General features: G+C 43.0%; 1 protein-coding gene and 1 long non-coding RNA gene across 2 annotated transcripts; one reads left to right on the forward strand and one right to left on the reverse strand.

Annotated features, from left to right (window-relative positions):
- GPR27 (G protein-coupled receptor 27) lies at nt 1-4,303 on the forward strand. The gene has a single exon (XM_075574326.1). It carries the CDS (start codon nt 310-312, stop codon nt 1,420-1,422), a length of 1,113 nt encoding a protein of 370 aa, XP_075430441.1. The 5' UTR covers nt 1-309; the 3' UTR covers nt 1,423-4,303.
- Nucleotides 4,304-12,846: 8,543 nt separating this feature from the next.
- On the reverse strand, nt 12,847-27,046 carry LOC142468147 (uncharacterized). Its single transcript, XR_012788588.1, has 4 exons — nt 26,749-27,046; nt 25,897-25,978; nt 23,169-23,291; nt 12,847-14,179 (listed from the first exon to the last, which is right to left on the reverse strand). It is a non-coding gene; the product is annotated as an uncharacterized LOC142468147 (long non-coding RNA).
- Between the last annotated feature and the right edge of the window lie 799 nt (nt 27,047-27,845).

A 27,845-nucleotide genomic window follows, 5' to 3' on the forward strand; every position in this document is an offset into this window, starting at 1 on the left:
ACTAATTGATCCACAACCCAATTACTTTTGCCACTCATTGCCTAACCCCTTCCCATAATAATAAAAGTGACATCATGGCAATTTGTACTTGGTGCATATGTAAGAGCAGACACACAGTACGTGTATTACCCGGATCTCCTGTGCATTTGTACACTGCATGCACCCTGCATATGCCCAGCACATCACACCACCATCGCCTGTGCATGCAGTGGGTGCATCGTGCATACATTACACCGCCTATGCTGCACCGTGCTATCCTTTATCTGCACATGCATTGCAAGGGATCTATTCACAAGCAGAGCTGCCTCCATGGCGAATGCTGGCCATGAGAAAAGCAACGCATCTCTCCTTCCCACCGACATCAGCCCCGCTTCAGTGGGCAAGCTGGCTTCCCTGGGCTTCATCGCCTGTGTCAGCCTGGCCGGCAACCTCCTTTGTGCTTTCATCGTGCTGAAAGGCAGGAGCCTGCACAGGGCTCCCTATTACTTCATGCTGGACCTGTGCCTGGGCGATCTTCTCAGGTCTCTGCTGTGTTTCCCTTTGGTGCTGAAATCCATCAGCAGCGGTTCCCAGTGGACCTACAGCAATAGGAGCTGCAAGATCGTGGCCTTTGGAGCTGTCCTTCTCTGCTTCCATGCTGCCTTCATGCTGCTGTCCATCAGCCTGACCAGGTATATGGCTATTGCTCACCACCGGTTTTATTCAAAGAGGATGACAGGCTGGGCTTGTGCGATAGTCATTTCAATGGCGTGGGTGCTCTCCATGGCTATGGCCTTACCTCCAGTGTTTGATGTGGGCACCTACAAGTTCATCAAAGAGGAGGATCAGTGCATATTCGAGCATCGCTATGTCAAAGCTAATGACAGCCTGGGGTTCTTGCTGATGCTGGCCTTCATCGTGGGTGCCACTCACTTTATTTACATGAAGCTGCTCTTCTTCATCTATGATCATCGCAAAATGAAGCCAGCCCAGCTGACTCCAGCTATCAGCCAGAACTGGAGTTTTCATGGGCCAGGGGCAGCCGGGCAAGCAGCTGCCAACTGGATAGCAGGCTTTGGAAGGGGTCCTACACCCCCAACCCTGGTAGGGATGAGGCAGACCTCCCACAACCAGATCAAGAGACTTGTGGTCCTGGAAGAGTTCAAGCTGGAAAAAAGGCTTTGCAAGATGTTCTATGTGATCACCTTTCTGTTCCTGCTCCTCTGGGCTCCTTACCTGGTGGCCTGTTATTTGCGTGTCTTCTTGAAGGCTGATTTCCTGACACAGGGCTACCTGACAGTGGCCGTATGGCTAACGTTTGCACAGGCAGGAGTAAACCCTATCATCTGTTTCATGCTTAACAGAGAAGTTAGGGTTTCTTTGAGAGCTTTCATACCCTGTAAACGCACCCAGACACAGAGGGAGCCCTACATTGCACCATAAGGCTGTTTCAATAGCAGCCAAGCTCTTTAAATACATATGTACAGGTGGGATATGCAATGTTCGCATACCCTCCAACTGTACCTATTTAGCAGGTGCACCACGTTTTTGGGGCCCTGTAAGATCAGATGTACCAATTGAACAGAAGGTTTTTTTGTGTGTGTGGTAAGCTGCATGGGTTAAAATACTTCTATATGAATTAATTGGAAGTGCTTCCATCCAGCACAAGTAGAGGAACTGCACCGGTACTTATTTCTATGTGCAAAATGTTTGGGGAGTCTGTGTTTGGCTATTATTTAACTAATATAACTAAGAAATTAAAGCAGCAAAACGCGAAATCTTATGTTTATTTTAATAAATCAGTTGTGTAGTATTAGATAATAGTGACTTTTTTTAAAATTCAACTCTTAATGCCATTTTTAATTAGTTTTAAAGCATCCTTTGATTTCTATAGCAGGTTTTAGCCCACCTCCCCAGCAGTGCCAGATATTTGCAACACTTTCCTGTTTGTGATAATTTGTTGCAAACTTCCCAGCAGTTTGAGCTGTAAACTGTAGCAATAAATAATGTTACCTTAGTAATATAAGGATACATTGTAGCTGCTGAGTTACACTGACTGATTGATTGAAACTGAAAGGCAGTCATTATGTAAGTCACACAGTCAGGATTTTAACAGATTTATAACAGGAGCACCAGACGATTGCCAGCGTAGGTAAGAATACATTGCCACTTGCTTTATATGCTATTATTATCATTATTATTATTATTATTATATACAAATAAGAACATGGGGGTGGGGGCAGTAGTATTGCTGCTTTAATATAACTTTTCATATATCTTCTGTTCATAGCCAATGATGGTGTTGCAGGTTGGCAGGACAAGTGAAGATTACATTTCTCATATTCTATACCTTCATCATAGCATTCAATTATGATTTATTCAATAGGAGCAGCCTAATTGTTGGGTTTAAGTTGGTTGGCAGTGTGTAACGTTCGAGGCAGAGAGTTTCCAAAAGTAGTTATTTTCTTAACTCTTGGTTGAAATATTAAATGAAGCTAATCCGGGCAGCTGGTGAAGGGAGAGAGGTGTTGATACATATTATCAGTATGCAACATGAGGATAGATTTGGTACAAGTAACAATTATACATAATGTTTACACATACCAATAACAGTTTTTGTTACTAGGCCTTTATTGTTGCTTAGTGTGTATATCTACAATAGATAAGCAGTCTCTCAAACATTTATCTTCATATGTCATGATTTCATACCCACTGAAGCTAACACTGGTCATAAAAATGTGCATAACATTATTAACACCAGAATTACATTTCACTTTAGGAAAGAGGTTACTCTATAAACTCTGAATGATAATGGAATATTATTTCAGGCAGGTTTTTTGTCTGTTTAAATAAGCACTGAAAATATACAAAAATGACCTTGAGGGAAGTGTGGTGTAATTATAGGTTTTTGTCAGGTGTTCTTGCAATATCAGTGTTTAGATGCTATAGGTGTTAACATACTAACATAAAAGAAGGAACTACAATAGTTAACTACTTAACCGTTAATAGTTTTGTTGGCTCTTATAATGCCACAGTAGATACTCAGAAGGTGAGCTATCAATCATACAACACTAACTGCCCAAATCAATATCGTGACAAGTGGAGTATTACACAGTTAAAAAGTTTGCTTTGCATGCTGGAAAAGTTTCTAACATTTTACAGCAACCGTAATAGACATAGTAGGAAGCCCTTGAGACATGTGAAGTCACACACTTGGGGTACTTGGTGGTCAGCCGCTGAATGTATACACTGGTTTATGGTTAAATATCGGTTTTGCAGAAGTAATGATAGCAAGTAATGTTTGACAAAAACACAGTTGACTAAAAACACTTCAGTGTATTTATAAAATACTAATGACATACACTTATTTGCAATCAACCATACAATAGAAGGTGCATTGTTTTTTAATTTGTACAAGACACTGTATGGTCTAGGTAGACAATTTGCTGTCAGTGGAGCACTTTAATGCAGCCAACTGAACACTTACATGTACTGTAAAATATGTTTTGAATACCACCTTTACAGAACACTACATAAGGTACAGAGCCTGTGACGTTTATTCCTGGCCTGCCGTACAGGCCTGTTTTAGGTGCTGCATATTAAATATCGATTGGATATACAGTTGCAAAAATGGATGCAATGGTGTTGTCAAGAACAAGCATAAGTTCCAAAGCACTGCTTTTACCTTTTTATCTGGAGTATGTAACATTAATGTTTTTAAATTTTAGTTCAAAAAGTTCTTTGAAAAAAGTTTTAGCGTTCTAGTAGAGCAATAGAACAGAACATGCAGAATTGTGATATGGTCTGATGTGCCTGTAAACGTGATATGTATTAACCTGGTGGATTTGCTTTGCTGATAAAATGCATCTTTATTTGAATAAATTCCACAAGATTCTTTCTTAAAATGATCATTGTAAAAATGTATCACAATGTAAATTGTTACCAATTTAATATTTCATAAAATGTGTAAATATTGTACTTCATAAGAGGTTGTTAGAAAAACATAAATACATTGCAAAATAAAACACTAACTCAGTATTATATACTAATTTTATGCATTCTGAAGATGACATCATGTTTTACTGTTTTATACAAAATGTTTATTACTGTTTTTAAAACTGACATAAATTTGTATGTTGACAAACTTTCTCTGGAAATGTGTTAACTAATGGTACACTTTCCTTTCAGAATGTAATTTTCAATACAAAGGTTTCATGAGAGAATGCTTGAACACTGTATGCACTTCAAAAAATGGTTTAATTAACATTGAACAGATTTGTCACATTTTTACCTGTTTCCAATAAACTTGTCAAATGAAACTTAATTACTGCAATTACTTACAGCCAACAGGAGCATCATGGGCAATAGAGGACTTGTTAATTTTAAATATGCTTTAAAATTGCTTTTAAAATAATTGTTATTTTTATTAATTGAAACAAGTCAGCTTCTTAACGTGCAATTTACAAGTATATGTAATTTTAACTTCTTTCGGCGATGGCGACAGCGACGGGTGACGTCACCCATCGTATCGCCGTCACCGGCACTATAGGCAAAACCTAAGGCTGCGTCCCCGCTAGCATTGAGCGCGCAGAGCGGGCGGCGCTTGGCGAGGTGACTTGCATATATATATATATATATATATATATATATATATATATATATATATATAAAGCAGAAAATAGCCATGTTAGTCCAGTTGCGATAGTGCAGAATAAATGAGTTCTTCAGTATTAGGTGATACCTTTTTTATTGGACTAACAATTTATGTCATAGGACAAGCTTTCGAGAGTTATCCTCTCTTCTTCAGGTCAAGCAATACCTGAAGAAGAGAGGATAACTCTTGAAAGCTTGTCCTATGACCTAAATTGTTAGTCCAATAAAAAAGGTCTCACCTAATACTGAAGAACTCATTTATTCTGCACTATATATATATATAGTCAATGGAGAAATAGTTTGCACTCACAGTTTCTCAGTGTAGGCAGATGCTCGTCCCATATAGAAATGTATACACAAAGTGACCAGGAGGATCCAGGTAACAAAGAGACAGCACACCGCAGCTTAGATGAACAAACAAAGTGTATTAACAACACAGGGCAGCCGACGTTTCGGTCCTCAGAGTGGGACCTTCCTCAGGGCAGTGCAACCAGTGACTAATCCTAACATCTTAATATACCCCCACCAGTGACTAAAAACACACCAGCACCCAATGTAAACAATCAATAAGACCGCGAAAATCAAACTACAGTTGTGCTAGCACCGCCTGCTCTGGCCAGGAGACCAACGGGAGGCAGATGCAGATACTGACAGCAAGACCATCCGATGAGAGCAGCTCTGCGCATGGGCATCATAAAGAGACGTGTACAAATGTCAGAAGTGCGCCGCCATGTCCATAGCAACGCGCAATTCATGGAATATATATATATATATATATATATATATATATATATGCAAGTCCACGCTCACACGATGCACAAGCTCACCGGCGCTCGGCGCTTAGGTAAACAATTTTTTTAAACTTTGTAGCGCGCTCAACTTCCCTTGCAGCGTCTCCCCCGCACCCACCCTCCACCACGAGCGCTTGCGAAAATTTTAAGGACACCCGGCGCTCATGCTTGGAGAGTTCTCCAAGCATGAACGCGCTCAGCGCCAGCGGGGACAAAGCCTAAGTCATATAGAATTGATGATGAGTGGGACCTGTTTTTGAACCCTCAAATTAATTAATTATTTTCCACCTCAGTAGGCTTAGAGACAGAGCGGCATGCAAAGTATTGCTGACCCTGCTGGCAGTTAAAAGGTTAAAAAATAGATATATTACAGGTACTAAATATGCATAATACATGAAACTATTTTTCCATTACATCAATGATGGATTTATCATCTGACAGAGTATGCAACAGCTGTTGAATGAATTTGTGGATTACCCTAATACACTCCCTACGACTGTTCGGTTTAGTCTATCATGGAGAAGTACCATTTCATTTTTGGATGTGGAGATTTATATTAAAAATCAAAAGGCATATACTGTACGACTCTTTTTCGTGAAACCACAGACCGCAACACAGCTCCATGCAACCTTACACCGTTCTACTCATCTCCTTAGGCTTTGTCCCGCTGACCACTGCTGTGCGCGACACAATGGCGTGCGCGGCGAACACAAAGTATGGCCCTCTATGGGGCAGGTCCCTGTTAGTGTATGTACGCACGCACAAAGCGCGATGGCGTGACCACCTTTCCAAAAGACAAGGAATCTGTCTTTTGGTGCGGCGGCCAATCAATGGCCACGTCATGGCAGCGTTTCAGCCAATGAGGGCGAACCAGCCGTGTGAAATCATGGCCACGTCCCCGCAGTGCCCCCGCCTCCCCCTGTTCTCCTCTTCTTGAAAAGACATGCCTCCCATCACGACCACTGGACCTCAGATCAAAGCTGAAACTGGTGCACGCCTTAGTTCTCTGTTCCTTAGGGGGAATGTATTGTATAAAAACATGAACAGAAGCAGATGAAACTCAATGAGAAGAGATTACCCTCCATAAATTTTGGATAGCTGCAGATCCCTCCTTAAATGTCAGGATAGTCTCTATTAAGAAAGAGGGGAGGTTAGTATTTACTACCTCTTTTACAATAGACAAAAAAATGGGGTTGCACTGCTCAACAGTATAGGGGTATTGCCTAATTGGCATTGCAATATGTAGTGTGGGTGCTACCTGCGCAAGGTAAGTAATTGACAGTACTAGAAGGGAGGTCTGTGAAAAAGGAGTTCACAGGTCACCACAAAGACTTGTGTTATGGGCACACCAAAAATGATAACTTAACTTTTAATAATTGAAATTAAAATAGAATGGCAGTGGAAATCGACGCAGTGTATAAATTGTGCAAAAAAAAAACCCGTGATTAAGGTGGCTAAATAAGTTAAAGTTAAAATCACACCTTTTTTTGCACAATATATACACTGCGTCGATTTCTACTGCCATCCTCTTTTAATTTTAATTATTAAAAGTTTGATCATTTTTGGTGTGCACCTATAACACAACTCTTTGGGGTGACCTGTGAACTCCTTTATCACAGACCTCCCGTTTAGTACTCTTTTACAATATCTAGCCCATATATCAAACAACGTGTACTGTACATAAACATTGGGCTATCTTACAAAATTATAATGTAATTGGGACATTTTGAGGGAGTAAAAGGGAGACGCAGGGGAGAGAAATGCATGTGAGGCGTGAGAGTGAGAGGGGGTGAGACGGAAGGGAGAGAAATACATGGGAAGAGGGGGGAAAGAGAGGGGGCTCGTGAGGTCTGAAATGGGGGGTGGGGGGTGGGCGGCTCGCAATACCGCTGACACGGGGGGGGGGGGAGACCTGCTTAAAATGTTTATCCTGGGCCCCACGATTTCTGTTGGCGGCCCTGCATGAAACTGCGGTCTCGGTTTAGGCCATCGCTAAATGTCCTGAACAGTTGCATAAATTTGTATTCATGCAACCGTTTCTCTTCTGTGTTCTAAAATTACCTTTGAGTATGGCCACCTTCAGATCGTTCATGTTATGGCCATATATATAAAAAGCAAAAGCACCCTCTCTCCAAGGTATAGACAATGTTCCTTCCTGGTATACATCCTGGGACAGAAAAAACCCGGGCGCTCCCTCCGAAGAAAGTATTAAATGGGGTGAATACAATAAATAATTTACAACCTTGAGACTGTTAAACAAGGATCCCCTCAGTGTCGTCGTCTCTCCTATGGCTCGGACCCCAATAGGATCTATCCAGGATCCTTGTGGGTACAGGGATACAGAAAGAAAGGGGGAGCACAGGTAGAGGGATAGTAATATAGTGTAAAAAAACTCTAATTTAAAAGGTGGTGGGGGTAATAAAGAAAAGATACCTCCCCCACGAGTTGCACTCACACTTGGCCGTGTGAGTGACTGCTTTTATTTGCTGCTTTATATTATAGCTGGTTACCCAATACTATTACTATTTGCAATTTTCTCTTCAATACTGTTCATATATATATATCTGTTTGCCTTGAGGGTGACGTCTGAAAGGAAAGTCACCGGCGTACCTAAGAACATACCTGGACCTGAGAAGAAAGAAAAACACCAGAACAGAGAAAAAAAGAAAGAGAAGAAAAAGAGGGGAAAAAAAGAAGACCATAAAGAAACCTTAATGTGATAGCATTTACACAAGGCCGTGTAAGTGTGTTTCCATTTTTTTTTATTACCCCCACCACCTTTTAAATTAGAGGTTTTATACACTATATTACTATCCCTCTACCTGTGCTCCCCTTTCTTTCTGTATCCCTGGTATACATCCTGGTAGGAAATCCTCATTCCTCCATAAGGGGGTCATGAGAGAGGGTGGTCCCCTTAACCCCTTTTTTTCACTAATGTATCCCAAATATTTAAAATGAATTTAATAACTGGATGGTTATACGCCTCTCTATGTCTTTTCGTTTTAGGGATCCACAGCAACAAATCTATATTCTGTACAGGAATCTCAGTCGCTTCTATCTCCACCCATTTGATCGCCTGTGTGGGTCTATGCGATGCCGGTAAATTACTTCATTGTGCTGCAGCAAAGTATTTATTTAATGGCGACCAGGCCAGACCGAGGGAAATAGGGCACAACGGGTTTAGCAAATTAAACTCATTTATTGAGCCAACACTAAAAATGAGTTTGATTTGCTAAACCCGTTGTGCCCTATGTTCCTTTGTTCATCTGTTCAGGACTGATAGAAGGCTTTCGTGCAAACACTGGAGCACCGGTAATTGTATCATAGGTGTGCAGCATTTCTCTGAGATTTCTGGACCAGGCCAGACCACCATCTGTATTTAAGCAATAAGTACACTTCTTGTTATTCTTGTTTTTTTCTTTCCCCAGATAAATGTATAGATTTTGCTTTTCATATCATTCATAATTTTGATTGGGATATTAATTGGAAGACTATAAAACAGAGAGCAGTTTGAAGACAGAATTAATCTTAACTGATGTTATGCTGCCGATCCCTGAAATACAATATCTATTACACTCTTCCAGATCTCTTTTGATCGATAAGAACATCTATGGGTAATTAGCTTTGTTAGGCTCCGAATACCTGGTGGTCAAATATACCTCCAGATATTTCATGCTGTCCTCCTCCATCTGAAGTTAAATTTCAACTTTAACAATTTTAGCATCCCTGTCTTCACTCCCAGTGCCATGGCCTCTGATTTAGTGGTATTTAGAAAAAACTAAATGTTGAAATCTCCTCAAATAGATTAGGGAGGGATGTCAATGGTCTATTGAGTGTTAGTAAGATGTCATCTGCGTACAGGGCTATTTTGTACTCTTCGGACTGTGTTACCAAACCCTTGATTTCCCTATTAATCTGAATTTTGTTTGCTAAAGACTCTAAACTCAGCGCAAATAACAAGAGGGACAATGGGCAACCTTGTCTGGTACCATTATTTATATTGATTACTCCAGAGCTGATTCCAGCCATTTTTATTATGGCTCCTGGTTGATTATAAAGGGCTTTAATTCCATATAGAATATGTCCCTTGATACCAAATGTATCTAAAGTTATAAACATATATGACCAGTCTAGACGGTCAAACGCCCTTTCAGCGTCGAGTGAAATTAGAAGCATGGGTGTTTTTGATACATTTGATGAATGGGTGAGGTTTATCACTCTCCTAATATTATCAGCTGCTTGTCTGCCCAAAATAAATCCCAGTTGATCTGGGTTGATTATCTTGGAAAGTGGTTTATTTAATCTTGTTGCAATGATTATCTTTTATACTATATAATTGAAAGCACTGTATGCCTGCCTGCCTGGATGTCCGGTGTCCCTAGGGGAAATCTCATTGGTCCCTTGGGCCGCCCCCGCACACCTCTCATTGGCCTGAGGCGGAGTGACGGGCCAAAGGACACACAGGGACACAAACACACACACACACACAGGGACACAGACAGGGACACAAACACACACACACACAGGGACACACACACACACACACACACACACACACACACATACTCTCTCTCTCTCTCTCTCTCTCTCTCGGGGGGGGGGTGTACATTAGCAGCATATATAACCCAGGGGGTGGGGCTCACATACCCGCCTCCGCCTCCCCGAACATCAGCCTCCACACCCGCGCGCACCAACTCCTCTCCCCGGGGGAGCGAGTGCCCGGGACACAGCGGGGGAGCGGCCACAACAAGCTGCCTCCCGCCTCAGATCCACGTGGGAGCGGCCGGATGGGTGAGTGAGCGGCCTTCACCTCCCCTCACCCCCCTTCACCCAACCCTCACCCCACACCGATACAATCACCATCAGTACAGCCACAGCAGCACTACCACCGCACATGGGCCGCGTGGACCACTCCCCACCCAAATGCCACACCCACACCACAAACATCCCGGGCAACGCCGGGGCTCTCAGCTAGTACTGTATATTTTAATATCAGTATTGATAAGTGAAATGAGACAATAGTTACTACAGCAGTTATGGTCTCTGCCTGGTTTTGGGATCACAGAAATTTGTGTTGTCAGCATTGAGGGGGGGGGGGGATTTCTTTACCTCATGAAATAATTAAAAAGTATTTCTGGAATGGTGCTAATCATGTCTTAAATGTTTTGTAGTAAATATTTAACAGTCCACCCGGGCCTGGTGTTCTCGAGTTTTTAAGTTCTTTAATCACTGCCAATATCTAGTCTTGTATAATTTCTGCATTAAATAAGACTCTGTCTTCGTCGCTCAAAAACTATAAATGACAGGAGTCCAGATATGTTTGTAATTGTTGTTTAAATATATCTAGATTTTGTTTGTGCTTATTCTGTAAATCAGCGGTGCGCAACCTGGGGGGCGGGAGATTTTTCTGGGGGGGCGCGGGCTGTTGCAGAGGTCCCGCGCTCTTCCCCCAGGCATTTAAATTAATGCCGGGGGATCTCGTGAGGCCTCTGCAACAACAAAAAACTTGCCGGGATTCAGACGCTGTGAGGCGTCTCCATGGCAATGTGGCATCAGATGACGCCACAGTGTCATGTGACGTAACATCACTGGTGTCAAATGATGACTGGGGGGCGGGAGATTTTTCTGGGGGGGCGCGGGCTGTTGCAGAGGTCCCGCGCTCTTCCCCCAGGCATTTAAATTAATGCCGGGGGATCTCGTGAGGCCTCTGCAACAACAAAAAACTTGCCGGGATTCAGACACTGTGAGGCGTCTCCATGGCAATGTGGCATCAGATGACGCCACAGTGTCATGTGACGTGACATCACCGGTGTCAAATGATGCCGCGGGTCACGTAACCTGATGTCACGTGACCCCGTGACGCGACTGGAAGGTAGGAGGGGGGCGCAGCATCGGCACAGGCCAGACAGAGGGGCGCAGCTGGAAATGTTTGCGCTCCCCTGCTGTAAATTAAACAGGGAGGAATAATATGCTATGAACTCCCCTTACACAATCTTCGGATCATATGTGATTTCTCCATTTTGATTGATTTAATAATAGGGATTTAAGCATATCCCTGCTTCAGCACACATGGCTCAGTCTTTGACTGAAAAACACACAAAATCCACGGGGAGCATGGGGAGGAAACAAAAATAAATTTAAGTGCAGCAAAAAAAGGCAACGTGGAAAAAAGCCTTCAAATGACTTGGCTCTAATGAATTAACTACTTACAAGATGTAAGAGTCAAATAGGCAGGGTTGACTCAAACAGTCACAGGTAAGTGGATGATGCAGTTGTCATCAGAGTGGATCGGGTCCCCAGGATCACGTACCCCAATGTTGAGAGAAAAACTGGCATAGCACAGATCACTCGAGATAAAATAGCTTTATAACAATAAAATATTATACTCACATTCTAACAATAAAATACGGGCATATCACACTGCATTAGTGTAGGAAGATTTTAGCCAGCTGGCTCACCGTCCTGCAACGTTCCCCCACTCCTCTGCCTCAGCCCCCGGTCAGCTGTTACACTGCTCCGACTGGCGTCGCACGGTGAGTGCTGGATCTTCCTGCAACTTCTCTGCTGTATGCTCCGGTCTGAATGAAAACTCCCACTCTACGCGTTTCAAAAGCAACTGCTTTCTTCCACACTCCTGAGGAAGAAAGCAGTTGCTTTTGAAACGCGTAGAGTGGGAGTTTTCATTCAGACCGGAGCATACAGCAGAGAAGTTGCAGGAAGATCCAGCACTCACCGCGCGACGAACCCAGAAGTGACGTCAGACGCCAGTCGGAGCAGTGTAACAGCTGACCGGGGGCTGAGGCAGAGGAGTGGGGGAACGTTGCAGGACGGTGAGCCAGCTGGCTAAAATCTTCCTACACTAATGCAGTGTGATATGCCCGTATTTTATTGTTAGAATGTGAGTATAATATTTTATTGTTATAAAGCTATTTTATCTCGAGTGATCTGTGCTATGCCAGTTTTTCTCTCAACATTGGGGTACGTGATCCTGGGGACCCGATCCACTCTGATGACAACTGCATCATCCACTTACCTGTGACTGTTTGAGTCAACCCTGCCTATTTGACTCTTACATCTTGTAAGTAGTTAATTCATTAGAGCCAAGTCATTTGAAGGCTTTTTTCCACGTTGCCTTTTTTTGCTGCACTTAAATTTATTTTTGTTTCCTCCCCATGCTCCCCGTGGATTTTGTGTGTTTTGCTGTTACTGTGGGGGAAGAGTGAAGACTACCCCTTCCTGTGGGTTCCAGAGCAGGGGGTGAAGCTGTATTGATTTAAATTTTATCACATTATCACCTATTTAAGATTTTGATTAGTCACTTATTATTAGTGTTCACTTTTTATTTGTTTGCGCCTTATTTCACTTTACCACTATACAATTGCATCAGTCTTTGACTGAGCCACTGATTCAGTCATCTGTCCTTAAGTAGGGACTTCCTTAAAACCTGACCTGTTAGTGGCCCTTGAGGACTGGAGTTGACCACTCCTGCCGTCCCTGAACCATGCTATATTCACCTCAGGGGACCCCCTGGTTCCTGAGATGCATATCGGTAAATTTAGTGGAGTTCAGTCCCCTCCATGGGTGACGTAATGGCGGATTAAATCTCCTGCGTCACTCAGGCCAATAGAAAGTCAACTATTGCGGCTTCTTATTGGCCCATGTTACAAGGGAAAATGAAAAAGCAGGAAGTGTCCTTGGTACCTTCACCAGTAAGTATACCTGGTTCCCATCCTGTAAATGAGAAGGGTGGTTGGGTTGGAGAGGGCAGGGGGATGCTGCTTTAATGGGGGATTACTCCCCCACTGCGTGGACCATCCTGTTTTTACCAGGAGTGTTATAGCTAAATCTGACATGATGTAATGCTCCAGGGTGGTTTAAATTATTTGCTAGCACTTCAATTCCTTTAGTCAGTTGTATTATGTTATACAATACTATATGATTAAAAAAATATAGAATTACAATTTTATGACAAAATCAGAACCTAATATTCAAACAAAGGCAAATGACATGGTGCTGTTATTTTGATACAGAATTATTTCACCGTGATACAAATACAGTGTATACGATGACAAAATACTAAGTAGCCCAGACATTTTCTTCCTTTATCTATTTTTGCAACCCTTCCATAAATAAAAACAACACATAAATATTGTTTAGCAAGTCTGCATCAAGTTATATGACACGTTCATAAAATAAATCCTCCTATAATGGTAAAACAATTTATAATAGCAAACACAAAAAAATAAATAGCGATTTAATTTTCTAATCACGACTGAAAATGCAATATGAATTGTTTCCCCCCCTATGCTATGAGCCTTCTCTTTCAAAAACAAAAAAACAAAATAACAATTAACCCCCGACCATATTTCTTGAAGAATTATTCTTAAATGTTTCTCCAAAGTTCATGCTTTCTCAAACGTTAGAATTGAGTTTACATTTGTTGAGCACTGAGTAGGTATTTTGTACATATTTTCTGGCATAAAACTTATCCCGCACAAAATGCTTCTTTATTAGAATACAATCCACAAGACTCCTTCTTAAAATGATCATTGTTAAATTGTATCACAATGTAAATTTTTACCAATTTAATATTTCTTTACATTTTGGGAATATTCTTCTTCATAAGAGGTTGTTTGAAAAACATCTTGTTTTTTTTTTAGTGGTATGCATGAATAGTAACGCCTGAGACCAGTCTTTATACAAGCCAAGTAATGAAGACATGGACAGGTACCAGAAATATGCCCCATAAACGGAACCTAAAAGAAAACAGAATATTAATTATTAATACAAATATTAAAGATGTTGCTTGAAAAATGTATAGTCAGCTATATCAGCCACATAGTGATTAAGTACTTCTAACGTTGGCATCTGTCCTCGGTGAAGTGATGCACGTCACATTGTTGTTTAACTGTTTTAACTTGAGAACACCTACTGGTTCTGGATACTGAATTTGAACTGTGCTGGAAAGGAGTAGAGTTTCTATCACAGACTTAAGAAGACTCAGCTCCTTTCACTCAAGAGCACCTCCACTCATATATTGCATTTCTCACAACTTCCACTTTATCCTCATCCTAAATTGATTTTCACTGCCTTGTCCTCACTCACCTATGCACACTAAACTAGCACTGCCATGCCTCCTCTAATATTTATATTTGCTCTGACTTAACTTCTTTTCAAACGACACATTTCTTTCTACCAGCCTCATTATGTCTCTAACTCCATTCATATATCTCCACCTCTCCTTCCTTCTGCTTCTCAGTTCACATGAACTCCTTTCCTATGTGCACCCTCTGACTCTACACAGCTATACCCCCTGCATTAAAACACGCCCTTATAAAGCCTCCTCACACATTCTCGTTCTTGCCATGCTTCTCCTCCTTGCTACTGGGGATACATCTCCAAATCCTGGAACCTGTCTTCTGCTGCTCCTCCTGGTGTCAACCGCTCTAACCTCATACCCATCCCCCGTTAACCTCCCTCCACTCCCATTCTCTTGTGGCCTTTGGAAAGCTCTCTCCCTTTCCAACAAGTTGCTCTCTGTGCACGACTTCTTTGTCTCTCACACTCTGCAACTCTGCTATAGCTGAGACTTGGCTCACTCTGCACTGGAAGCTGCCCTCTCTTATGATGGCCTTTCTTTCTCCCACACTACCCGCCCTGATGGCAGCAACTATTGATGTATCATAAACTATATCAATAATAATGAAAAACTACAAAACATGAAAAAAGATTATATAAATAAATAACATATAACAACCCTTTTATTATGGATTACAATGCTATGGCACCAGATGTTAAAAGAATGGTGAGTAAACATTGGGGAATACTCCTGAGGGATGAGAAATGAAATACTATTCTTCCCATTCATCCACAAGTAATCTTCAGGAGGGCTAAAAATGTAAAACAAGCACTGGCGCCTAGTTGTTTGAAGAAATCTGTTACCGGCACTAGCTGGTTAACATAATCCACTTGGCAGAGTGGATGTAAGGGCTATTTTTCTTGTACTAATTGCTGTGCGTGTAAATTCAGTGTTAGCAGCAGTAAATTCATGTCGGAAATAACCAGTAAAGAGTATGAAGTTAACTCCTTCATTAACTGTAGTAGCACCCACGTTGTGTACCTACTGGAGTGCCCATGTGGACTCCAGTACGTCGGAAGAACATGTAGACCACTTAAAAGGAGACGGTGGGAACATATTAATAATATTAAAAAAGGTTTGCAAACCCATAGTGTCGCCAATCATTTTAGATTGGTCCATGAACAGAATCCCATTGGCTTAAAATGTATGGGGATTGAATGTCCTAAACCGAATTGGAGAGGAGGGAACAGAATCATCCAGATATCCAAAAGGGAAACTTTCTGGATATATCAATTGAAGAGACTGTCACCTCAGGGGTTAAACCTGGATTTTGATCTGGGTTAATTCCCGAGAGACTTGAAAAATGGTGGCGCTGTACCCTCTCTCAGTCTGTTACCCTGTAATAATATTTAAAATTGGTCTTCCATCATTGAGTGATTGGTGGATGAAACAAAATGTGTAATTCATCTGAGATCAACTCAGAGTAAAATCCCAAGGATTTATGGTCCACATCACTCTGTGGAAATATATATTTTAATCTTTTAAAATTTGAATTGATAGTACTCATGTATCTTTTATTTATTTTATTCATGTATATATTTCCCTATCAGTCTTAGTGTATGAGTATATTATAATGTCCATATATTATAAGTGTCTGACACTGATTACATCAAGGAGGTTGTTTGAACTGGGGCGCTCCCTAGGATTTGTGGCGGAGAAAATGCTGCAACGCCTAAGCTATTCAAATAAATTGGAATATAGATATGTGATTGTGTACGAAGTGTAAAAGAGTATATAAAAATATATACTGGCCCTTTTTGATGATTTCCTGGTTGCTGCTTGACTTCGGAGAAGGGAATCCCGTCTCCTTCTTAGCGTGGCAGTTGTAGTGTGAAGATAGTCAGCGCAAACCTCATGGGCCTCCCGATGTCGATGGAACCGAATGAAATAAAAGGATATGGATAAAAATAATTAAAATCTCAGTGTATTAGATATACATGTGGGGGATGGGGGAAGAGGGGGGGGGTGGGGGGTGGAAGGGGGAGGGGGGTAAGGGCAGGGGGTGGAAGCAAGGAGGAGGATAATGCTGGAGGGGTTGATAATTGGTTTTCCACTTTAACTAATCAAAGAATACATAAAATTATGGATTCAGTGACTCACACGGGCTTGTGTGGTGTCTCTCCCTCAACGCTGACTGTAGTGGATTTCTTACAGACTCATATGCTGGAGTCTCAATATACATAAAACTCACACGGCCTGATGTGAGTCCTTGTCCTCAGAGGGTGATGTCCTGTATGGATGGTGTCTGGGTTGTCTCAGCAGAATTATCCCCCGATGGGTGTAGTGTGTGAGTGTCTCCTCTCCCCGTTTCCCAGATGACCAAAAGGAGTGTATGCCAACAAGGGTTAACAACAATGAAAAAGGTCTTTAATGGGTATACAGTGGAGACATAAGCATATGGCATGCAAACATGTGGTTAACCATAAAATGTATAGCACAATCTATGACACAATAAAATAAGACACAATGAAATAAAATGAAATAAAGCAAACACAAGGACTACACTCACACTTGAAGTCAAATAAAATTGGCCCAGCCTCAGCCGCTAGGTACACTCCTGCACGGTCTCCTCCTCCGTTCTTGTTCCCACTGGCGCGTCCGGCAGCTGAACCGGAAGAGGGGATCTGTACCGGATGTCCTGTAGTGTGCTGGGTCCCTCTCTCAATGAGCTCCGGCAGGGAACAACATGTTTCGCAATAAGCTTCGTCAGGTTCCTGACGAAGCTTATTGCGAAACATGTTGTTCCCTGCCGGAGCTCATTGAGAGAGGGACCCAGCACACTACAGGACATCCGGTACAGATCCCCTCTTCCGGTTCAGCTGCCGGACGCGCCAGTGGGAACAAGAACGGAGGAGGAGACCGTGCAGGAGTGTACCTAGCGGCTGAGGCTGGGCCAATTTTATTTGACTTCAAGTGTGAGTGTAGTCCTTGTGTTTGCTTTATTTCATTTTATTTCATTGTGTCTTATTTTATTGTGTCATAGATTGTGCTATACATTTTATGGTTAACCACATGTTTGCATGCCATATGCTTATGTCTCCACTGTATACCCATTAAAGACCTTTTTCATTGTTGTTAACCCTTGTTGGCATACACTCCTTTTGGTCATCTGGGAAACGGGGAGAGGAGACACTCACACACTACACCCATCGGGGGATAATTCTGCTGAGACAACCCAGACACCATCCATACAGGACATCACCCTCTGAGGACAAGGACTCACATCAGGCCGTGTGAGTTTTATGTATATTGAGACTCCAGCATATGAGTCTGTAAGAAATCCACTACAGTCAGCGTTGAGGGAGAGACACCACACAAGCCCGTGTGAGTCACTGAATCCATAATTTTATGTATTCTTTGATTAGTTAAAGTGGAAAACCAATTATCAACCCCTCCAGCATTATCCTCCTCCTTGCTTCCACCCCCTGCCCTTACCCCCCTCCCCCTTCCACCCCCCACCCCCCCCTCTTCCCCCATCCCCCACATGTATATCTAATACACTGAGATTTTAATTATTTTTATCCATATCCTTTTATTTCATTCGGTTCCATCGACATCGGGAGGCCCATGAGGTTTGCGCTGACTATCTTCACACTACAACTGATTACATCAATGCAGATATAAATTGTTGAGGTTTTATTTATGATTATCTATTGGTTGAGATGATCTGTTTTGAATACATCAGGCAGCTAGGTATTCTAGATGCATTACCTACTCACAATTGAATCATAATACAAATCACCTGCATACAGGCTGGGCAAGCAATTGAAAGCATAATTTTACCATTAGTATTTGTGTCGTGATTGGATAGCAACAACTATTTAGTGGAGGGAGTTCCCTCCTATTAATTTGCATGCCCCTGAGGAAGTGAGACGGTTCTCACGAAACATGTTGGGTTAAGTTACTTTATTCTCACATTTCGTTCTGAATCCGCCTGAAATACCTAGCTGCCTGTGGGATTGAGTTTGGGGGGTGTATATCTTATGATCGTGGACTGCCGGTGGATTGTTGTTTGGGGTTTGCTGCTCGAGCACTGTTAGTGTGCTGCCTCATCGCCGCGTCACTGAATGTGACGTTATCAGGACGGTACGGGCAGCGCCAACTAAGAAGCTGCACCAGGAGATTCCCTGCACGTTGGCTTCCAAACAGGGAGTTGGAGCAGACTGCACTCGCAGCCAAAGCGTGGATATCAGCAGTTCCGGAGAGAGCATACTCCAAAGGGCCCCACAACCAGGCTTAAAAGGTTGAAAGGCGTTGAAAGAAAGGAATAATTTGTTAGTTTTATTCCATGTGTTTGTTTGTATGTATAATATCAAATCATAGTATATAGCAGTTCTGTGCTATGTTTTAGTTTTTTCCCTTTATATATCACTGCTGGGATATTTCTATTTGCTGAGTGGTTCTAACAACATCGTCCAGCTACACTTTTGTAAGTGTTTTTCCGTCTTGTACCATACACGGTGTATATTTTAAGTATTGGTGGACTAAGGGTTAATTATCCATTGAGACCCGCTCTAAGTGTGTATAGGTGTATATGTTTGGTAGTGGTGTGTTCACAAATAACTGCCAGTCACCAGTTATTTGATTTAATTTGGTGCACCTATTATATGCTTTTGATAAATTACACAGAGGTCATTTTTGTCCTTTAAATTGTGTAATACCTCATTGTTCTCTACACTTTTTTGTTTTTCTATTTCTTCATGTACTGCATTGTGCAAGAGTAACAAGTACCAGCGCCAAGGAGGACTCTATTTTGCAAAGACTGTCATCTTCCACAGTACTGATTCTTGTCTCTGCCTCTTCCACCCTGGAGGTATGTGCGGTAAGCTCATTTTTTTAAGTTCATCTATGGACTTTTTAATCCTGTCAGTGTTTTGTTGTGAAAGGAGTTCTCTGACCACAGCTTTTGCAATAATGTCGTGATCTGACCTTAAATGCTGCTGTTTGTCTGCTCCCTCACTCCAGGCTGATTCTACTGGATCTGCCTCATGGCCTTTGGCCATTTTGGATGCCTCTCTCCTTCTCTCTCCCTTGTCCTGCTGCTGTTTCTGAGCCATCTGATGGGACCTGGAGAGGAATTTTTCCATGTACCGGTGCTGCTTGGTGTGGGGAGAATGCCTTTAAGTTTTTCGAGATTTTTTCCTCCGGTTACGTCGTGGTTACTTTCTTTTCCCCGGCGGACCAGCGGAGCTCAGTGCAGTTCGTCCTTACTGCCCAACGCGCCATACAGGAAGTCCATTTGAACTTTTTTATATTGTCTACAGCTCTTCAGCACTAGTTACGGGGTTTATCCCCATCTACCACAGTGGTAAAACGAAGGTGAGGGTCAATGGTATAGCCTGGACAGGTAGGGTCCAGGAGGTAGAAGATGTAAGGATCTACCACTAAAAATGCCCGTTGTGTTTTCGGATACAAGGAGAAGCTGGTAAGCAGCTTTTATCAAAATGGATGTAAATAAAAAGACAACACCTAATAGGAGAGTTTGCAGGTGAACACATCAGAATAGGCACATAAACCACACATATTTAGCAAGGTCAGTAAATCTCCCACAGATACTGTTGCAGGGACAAAGCAACGACACGTGGGTGTTCTGAGTATAGGCTTTTTATTTCAGCCAGCAAAAGAAACATGGGACAAAAATAATAGAGCTTTTCTTCAGCATAAAAGGGTTAAGAAAAACATAAATCCTCTTCCCAGCAAGGGTTTCTCAAGTCCTTGCAACAGCAGAACAAAATTTCCAAGATACACAGGCCTTATTTCAGGCTTTCTCACTTCAGAGTTTCAGCATGTCTTTCTCTGGTGCAATCAGGAAGAAGAACAATGAACAAGTCTGGAGTTTGTGTTTTTCAAGCCCCTTAACGAGGCAGTTGGGACCTGGTTACTTAACCCAGCCTTTTCAAAGCTGTAATTAACCCGGTCCCTGCTGGACCGCAGACCTATACATAGGTCTCCCAGATACAGTATATTGAATTCACCCTGTCACAGATGCGTATACAGGGACTAACTGCTAGACTAATGTATATAGTGCTCAGAGTGTACTCTTGGAGGGTAGGGGTATTAAACTCACCACCTCCACTGGCTTTATGCTGTCTGTATTAAAGTAATGAGGGGTGCAAATAGGTACTCAGTAACCCTATTACTAACAGATCCAGTGTAACCCACATGAAATACCTCTGTGCTGCAAGTTTCCCACTCAACTCAGACCTGGCTATGTTTTTGATAAAACTCACGACAAGAGCCACACAATTGGAATACAACCAATTATAATAAGTGTGTTTTGTAACTCCTTGTAAAACCTGCTATTGCTCCATTTTATTTAGCACGAAGTGCATTTTCGAGGAGTGTTGTGCTTGACTGGTTTTGCTGTTTGCTTTCCCATTCTTTAGCCTGCATGCAAATGAGCACCGCCCAGCGACATTACTATTTAATGGGTTGGCCTTTCACTGCCTGGAAGTGGAAGCCAAGAATCAAGATTTAAGATGAGTAACGTTGCAACACTATCCAATATTCTCTCTCTTTTGTGAAATGTTTTCCAAGTATTCAGGTTATATAAAACATGTTGTCACACTGACATTCCCACGTCATAGCTCCAGTGTTTTTCCTTTTCTGAAACAGTACCATGGCCATTATTATGCTCTGCAAATGTGAATGAACTTTACAAATGCCACTCCCAAGTAACTCCTCAAAAGAAATGAGGCCAGTACATTGTTTTCTAATTTGGATGTACCAATCAGGGCCGCCAACAGGGGGGTCTGCCGGGGTTAGCGTCCCGGGCCCGGTGAGTCAGGGCCGCCAAAAGGGGAGGGACAAAAGATAATGGCTCTTGGTCGCAGTCGGGCCCCGGCTCTGCATCAGATGCAGGCCTTCCTTTCCAAGCCTTTGACGTCAGCATGCCTCAGCTTCCGGTGCGCGCTGACTGGAAGCTCGGCGTGGGACAGAGAGTGAGGAGGTCTGCATTTGATGGCCGGTCGCAGCCGAGCCCCGACTCTCCACCGGACCCCGCAGCCACCGGACCCCGCAGCCACTGGTAATGACCATCACCAAGGTATGTCTACTTTTTTATATGTATTGGGGGGAGTGGGGGTCATTTATATGTATTGGGGGAAGTGGGTTTTTTATATGTATTGGGGGGAGTGGAGGTCATTTATATGTATTTTGGAAGTGTTTTTTTTATAAGTATTGGGGGGAGTGGGGGTCATTTATATGTATTGGGGGAAGTGTTTTTTTATATGTATTGGGGGGAGTGTTTTTTGTATATATGTATTGGGGGGAGTGGGGGTCTTTTTATATGTATTGGGGGAGTGGGGGTCTTGTTATATGTATTGGGGGAGTGGGGGTATTTTTATATGTATTGTGTGGAGTGAGGGCTTCTTTATATGTCTTGGGGCTTTTCTATATGCGTTGGAGGGGTTTTATATGCATTGGGGATTTTTATATATGCATTGATTTTTATAAGTATTGGTGGTCTTTTTTATATATATTGGGGAGATATGATTTTTTGTATGTATTTGGGGGGGTTGTATATATTTGGGGAGATGAGGGGCAGTATATATTTGGGGGTTGCTGATTTTTTTGTATGTATTTGGGGGTGGGAAGGTTTTTGCATTTGGATGTTTTTTTTGGTATATATTTTGTGGGAGGGGGTGGAATTATGTGAGGGGGGAGGGAATTGAGTGAGAGTGGTGTAATTGACGGAAGGTGGAGAGGAGAGGGGGGGAGAGGGAGTGAGGAAAAGAGGGAGTAGGGGAGAGAAATACATGTGAGGCGGGGGGCATGGATTGAGGGAGAGTGGGGTAATTGATGGAGGGGGGGAGAGTGAGAGGTGAGACGGAGGGGAGAGAAATACATGGGAAAAGGGAGGGAAATAGAGGGGGCTCGTGAGGTGTAAAATGGGGGGGCTCGCGGGATGTGAAATAGGGCTCACAACCCTGCAATTTAAGTAAAAGTTGCACCCTAAAAAAAAAAGTCATGGTAGGTGTGTTATGGGTAGGGGGGGAGCCCTGCTCCTTGCATTTGTCCTCGGGCCCCAAGATTTCTGTTGGCGGCCCTGGTGGTGCCAATAATGTAATTTAGGACAAATTGCTGCTTTATCAACATTAGCAGAGGGAGTTTATTAATGTGTTACTTTTGTTTCTATTGGTAATAAACTGATATTTTCATTGATAAATTTGCCTCACTGCAAAACAGTACTAAAACACTGCCTACTGCTAGTTAACGCCTCTAAAACTCCTGTTTGGATACAAGCACATAGTAGGATTTAAGCACAATCATCACAGACAACGAAAAGCTAAACATTGGGACAGAAAATGCACCGTGGTTGATTTGCAACAGCAAATTACTTACTGACTATTATGCTAATTAGGGGTACAGTCTCTATAATCCGAAGTGACCTTTATTGGACAAAAATACCTACTAAAGTTAATAAGGATTTTCGTCCGAAAACTGCCGCATCAAAGTAAATAGAATTGACCCCTTTGCCCCATAACTGCAGTGATGCTTAAATGATACCTACATTGTTGGAAGCGCCTGCTCCCCATCACTACTTGTGTTTGCAGTGTACACAGTGACGTCCTGCAATATTACAAGTGACATTGAAGAGTACTCACCGTTTGACTTAATGGGTGGCACTTGTCTCCAGCGGTTCCCAGTGGGAGGCAAATTCTCTCTATCTTCCAATTGGGCGTGGCACAGCACTCTCCTCTCCCACAATCCGCATCCTTTTTACAAGCCTGACATTAAATGTAAAAAATATATAATTAGACAGTAATGTCATAGACCAGAAATACACAAGGGTAACTTAGCTCACCCTTGGTTCCCCGCTTACCTCTGCGCAGCGGGGGGAACCTCCGACAGGAGCAGAGAGGTGGGGGCAATGTGCAGGGAGCACTCCGGTGTTCCGGAGGCTCCGCGGCACACCCGGCTAGCGGGGGCCGCCATATTGGGACTGGCGCTGGTGAAGGAGTCGCATTGCGCATGCACAGACCGGGTCAAATTGCGGTGGCCATTAGGAGCAGCGCACGCTTGCACAACGAGCAAGAACAGCGGTGGCCGTTACCATGTAAGAGCCCCATTCAAAATTAAAAGTATTCAAAACTTTAATGAATTCCTCCAGGAGTTCCTCAGGACCTTTCCACGGTAACAACACATCGTCAATATACCTGACCCACAACTCCACATGTTCTCTGTATCTTTCCTGGGTCTCTACGAAGTCCACCGCCTCCTCCCACCAGCCTAGATATAAATTAGCATATGTGGGAGCCCAGGTGGTTCCCCATGGCAGTACCCTGTACTTGATGAAACAGCTGGTGGTTAAACACAAAGTAGTTGTGGGTCAGAGTATAGGCCAGTAATTTCAGAACAAAATCACTATGAGGTTTAGCTTCTTCACCTCTTTCTCTCAAAAAATGGGCAACAGCGTTCATCCCATAGTTATGAGCGATGCTGGAGTAGAGTCCTTCGACATCTAGTCCTACCAAAAGTGTATGTGGGTCTAGTGTTATATTTTCCAATTTTAGTAATACATCTTTGGTATCTCGGACATAAGATGGAAGTGTATCTACAAACAGGCGCAGGAAACAATCCAGATAGACGCTGATATTGGATGTAATATTACCGATTCCAGAGACTATGCGTCTTTCTGGAAGGTGACTGACCCCCTTATGGATTTTCGGTATGTGGTAAAACGTTGCCATCTTAGTTTTTTTTTATCAACATGAATTCATATTCGTTCTTCGAAATCAACTTTGACTCCAAGCCGATTTTAAGCATTTCAGTTAGTTCCCTTAAGAGTGTAGCTGTTGGATCAGTTTTAAGGATAGTGTAACACTTGACATCCGATAATAAACGTCTACATTCAATGATATAAACATTTTGATCTAAGATGACAGCGTTCCCACCTTTATCCGATGGTTTTATGATTACTGTGTTATCATTTTCCAAATCCATCAGGACCTGTCTTTCGAGAAAACTCAGATTCTGTTTGCCTGTAATTACTGGTAATGTCATAAAATCCCTAGTGACTAATTTCGAAAAAATATCCACATTGGTGCTTGTTTCCAAAGGAGGTGTAAAGGAAGATTTGTTCTTAAGGGCAGTAAAGGGTACCTCACCTATACTATTAGCCATGGTTTGAGACATTTTCAGGTACAACTCAATAGGAGATTAGTGAGTATAATATATTGCTGGTCACAGTTGCCAGTTGTATGTTGAAACATTTACGGCGATCCCATTGCCAGATAGTAATTCAATGCTAAGTATACATGCTGTATATGGGGTTTTCACTCGAATAAGTATTTATACTAAGAAGCTAACATCCTGCTAGCTATACGACTATGTTAAGTAGATATCTGTCCATTGTGATTACATAGGACAGACCTAACTAATAAGAAGATACTTTTCTACATTCTACTCCTCTACTGAGAATTTTATTCTTTTTAATAGTTATTGTAATTTTGCTTATATATACTGATGGAATAAAATTGTATTATTGTGTTCATTAATTACTGATCCCATTGTGGTTAAGAGATTGACCGGAAGGAGGTATTTACCTATGGGCCTATGTTTGCTAAAATATACATGTACACTGGCATAAAGGGCATTTTTGTGGGGTTCTTTCTGACTCTTCTTGAGCCAAAACTGTATACAATGTTATGGTTTAGCATATGCTAGTTTGTTTTCTTTTACAAGTATTTAGTTATTACAATGACTACTATTTGATGACTTCCACACAACCTTTGCCACCAAACAAAGACTTACTTTCACAAAATAACCTACTAGTTGGCTAAGACTTATACCAATTGATGCCAAATATACAGTACACCCTGGACCAGCACTAGATTTCCATGCCATACTTAAGGGATTGATATATAAATAAAGAATATACACTTGTGTTTTTAGTGTAACACATTAAAGGTGCCTGCAAAGAATGAAATAGTTCACTGAAATACTTTGAGGTGGAATCACCATTACTGTGATATTTCATTAATTTTCAGGAAGTCTAACTTATTATTTTAGTATGTCTGGTATTTCTTTTCTTTTAAAATAAAGATACACTCCTTAGTCAGCACTTTTTAATTGACGTATATCTACAGCCGCCCCCCCCAAACAGTGTGTCAAAGTGGGCAATTACACAAGAGCCTTTGGAAGACGGACAATGTTCGAGGTGTAACGGTTGAGATGGAGACGTTGGGGTTTTCCCGCCACTCGGCGCCCGTTGGGACCTGTGACGTGTGGGAGGAGCAGGCCCGCGCCACTGCAGGCGCGAGTCACGAGGGGTTCAAAAAAGAGCGGGGGAAAAAACACCTCCCGAAGCCGGCGCGGTATCAACAAACTCACCCCCGCGACGGCCACGAAATGGTCCACGGAGCTCAGCAGCAACAGGACGGCGGCCAAGAGGAGCGACAGGCACCTCAGCTCCCTCATGACGAGAACCGGCGATGATAATGGGGTCGGAGAAAGGAGAAGATCGCAGGTAAGAAATGGAGGGAAAGTGTCTGTGTGTGTGTGTGTGGGCGGCTGCACAACTTGTGTCTCGATCCCTTGTGCTAGAATCACAATTCCTAGACGTCATAAAGCTCGGACTTCTCCTTCAAACCATTCAAACCAGCCGCCATTATGATTCACCACCAGCCTGCCCGCCATTATATACACTCCTTGGTTATAACATAAAGTAGTGGCAGAATTGTCAGTTCCTACAGGCTTAGTTTACAAGGTTATTATTCCCCCCCAAACATACTGGAGTAACAACCTGTCACTGAGGAGATGGGGTATGTGGGGGACTTGAGGTATAGTGCTAAATGTGCAAATATATAAAGAGTGTAAAATGCAATTTACTGCTAAAACTGAAAACACTATATAGGGTAAAGCAAATACACTCCTTGGTTATAACATAAAGTAGTGGCAGAATTGTCAGTTCCTACAGGCTTAGTTTACAAGGTTATTATTCCCCCCCAAACATACTGGAGTAACAACCTGTCACTGAGGAGATGGGGTATGTGGGGGACTTGAGGTATAGTGCTAAATGTGCAAATATATAAAGAGTGTAAAATGCAATTTACTGCTAAAACTGAAAACACTATATAGGGTAAAGCAAATGTGAACCATACAAAACACTATACCAAACACAAACCAACAAGTGTTGTGAAAGACTCCTTTCAAATGAGAAGGCGATATACGATTAGTACTTACCCGTGTATCTTGCTGCCTATGCTATCTAAGGAATCGTTCAGGGTGCTGGCTTCGGAGGGAGGGCGTGCTGCCGTGCGTGCTGCCGTGAGAAACAAAGTATTCAATTTGAATACTGGTTGTCAGGGTAGCAACCGCCCTGTCTCCGAAGCCAGGAGTTGAAGCTGACTACAGTTTCAATAAACGAAAATTTCGTTTTTTGGAGCTGCAGCAGCGTCACAGGGACCAAGGCAGCCAATGAAATCATTCTTCAGAATGATTTCATGACTGCAACTTGGATACTTACCCTGCCGTGTGTAACCCCGCCGCCTCCCCAACCCTGAAAAGTCTGCTGGGGGATAAACACAGATCGCCCAGCAAACTGCAGCACTGCCTCCCTCCCGCCCTCCCTCCGAGTCCTGCAGCTGGCAACATGAACGAGGCCTAAGGCCTCGTTCAGGGTGCCAAAGGCAGGAGTTGGAGGGCGGGCGGCAGTTTGCTGGGCGATGTGTGTTCATCCCCAGCAAACTGTTTCAGGAGGGGAGGGGGCGGGGCTACAGACCTGAGCTTAGGGATCCAAGTTGCAGTCTTGAAATCATTGATTTCATTGGCTGCCGAGGTCCCAGTGACGCTGCTGCAGCTTCAAAAAACGACTTGGGTTGTTTATTGAAACTGTCACCAGCGCCAACTCCGTACTTCGGAGACAGGGCAGCTGCTACCCTGACAACCAGTATTCAATTTTAATACATTGTGTCCCACGGCAGCTCGCACGTCAGCACGCCCTCCCTCCGAAGCCTGCACCCTGAACGAGGCCTAAGGCTGCGTCCATGGATGGACCAGCCGTGCTGAGGCGTGCGGACGCTCCGCGCTGAGCCCCTGCATCCTCAATGAGGATGCCTTGAGAGGGCTCACGCGAGCGTCCGCAGGCGTGCTGAGGAGTTGGAGGTTTCAGCCGAGCGCCAAGCTGTTTTTCAGCGCGCTGTCGGCTGAAAACCTCCAATCACCGCACAGCAGCGTCAACGTCACGGCGTCACTGCCCCGCCTCCAACCAGCTCCCCCCGCGCACGCTGGCTCGCCTGCAAGTCCGTGCAATCGCGCTGACTGAGGCAGGCGAGCCTCAG

Source organism: Ascaphus truei, chromosome 17 (assembly GCF_040206685.1).
Source record: "Ascaphus truei isolate aAscTru1 chromosome 17, aAscTru1.hap1, whole genome shotgun sequence".
Lineage (NCBI taxonomy): Eukaryota > Metazoa > Chordata > Amphibia > Anura > Ascaphidae > Ascaphus > Ascaphus truei.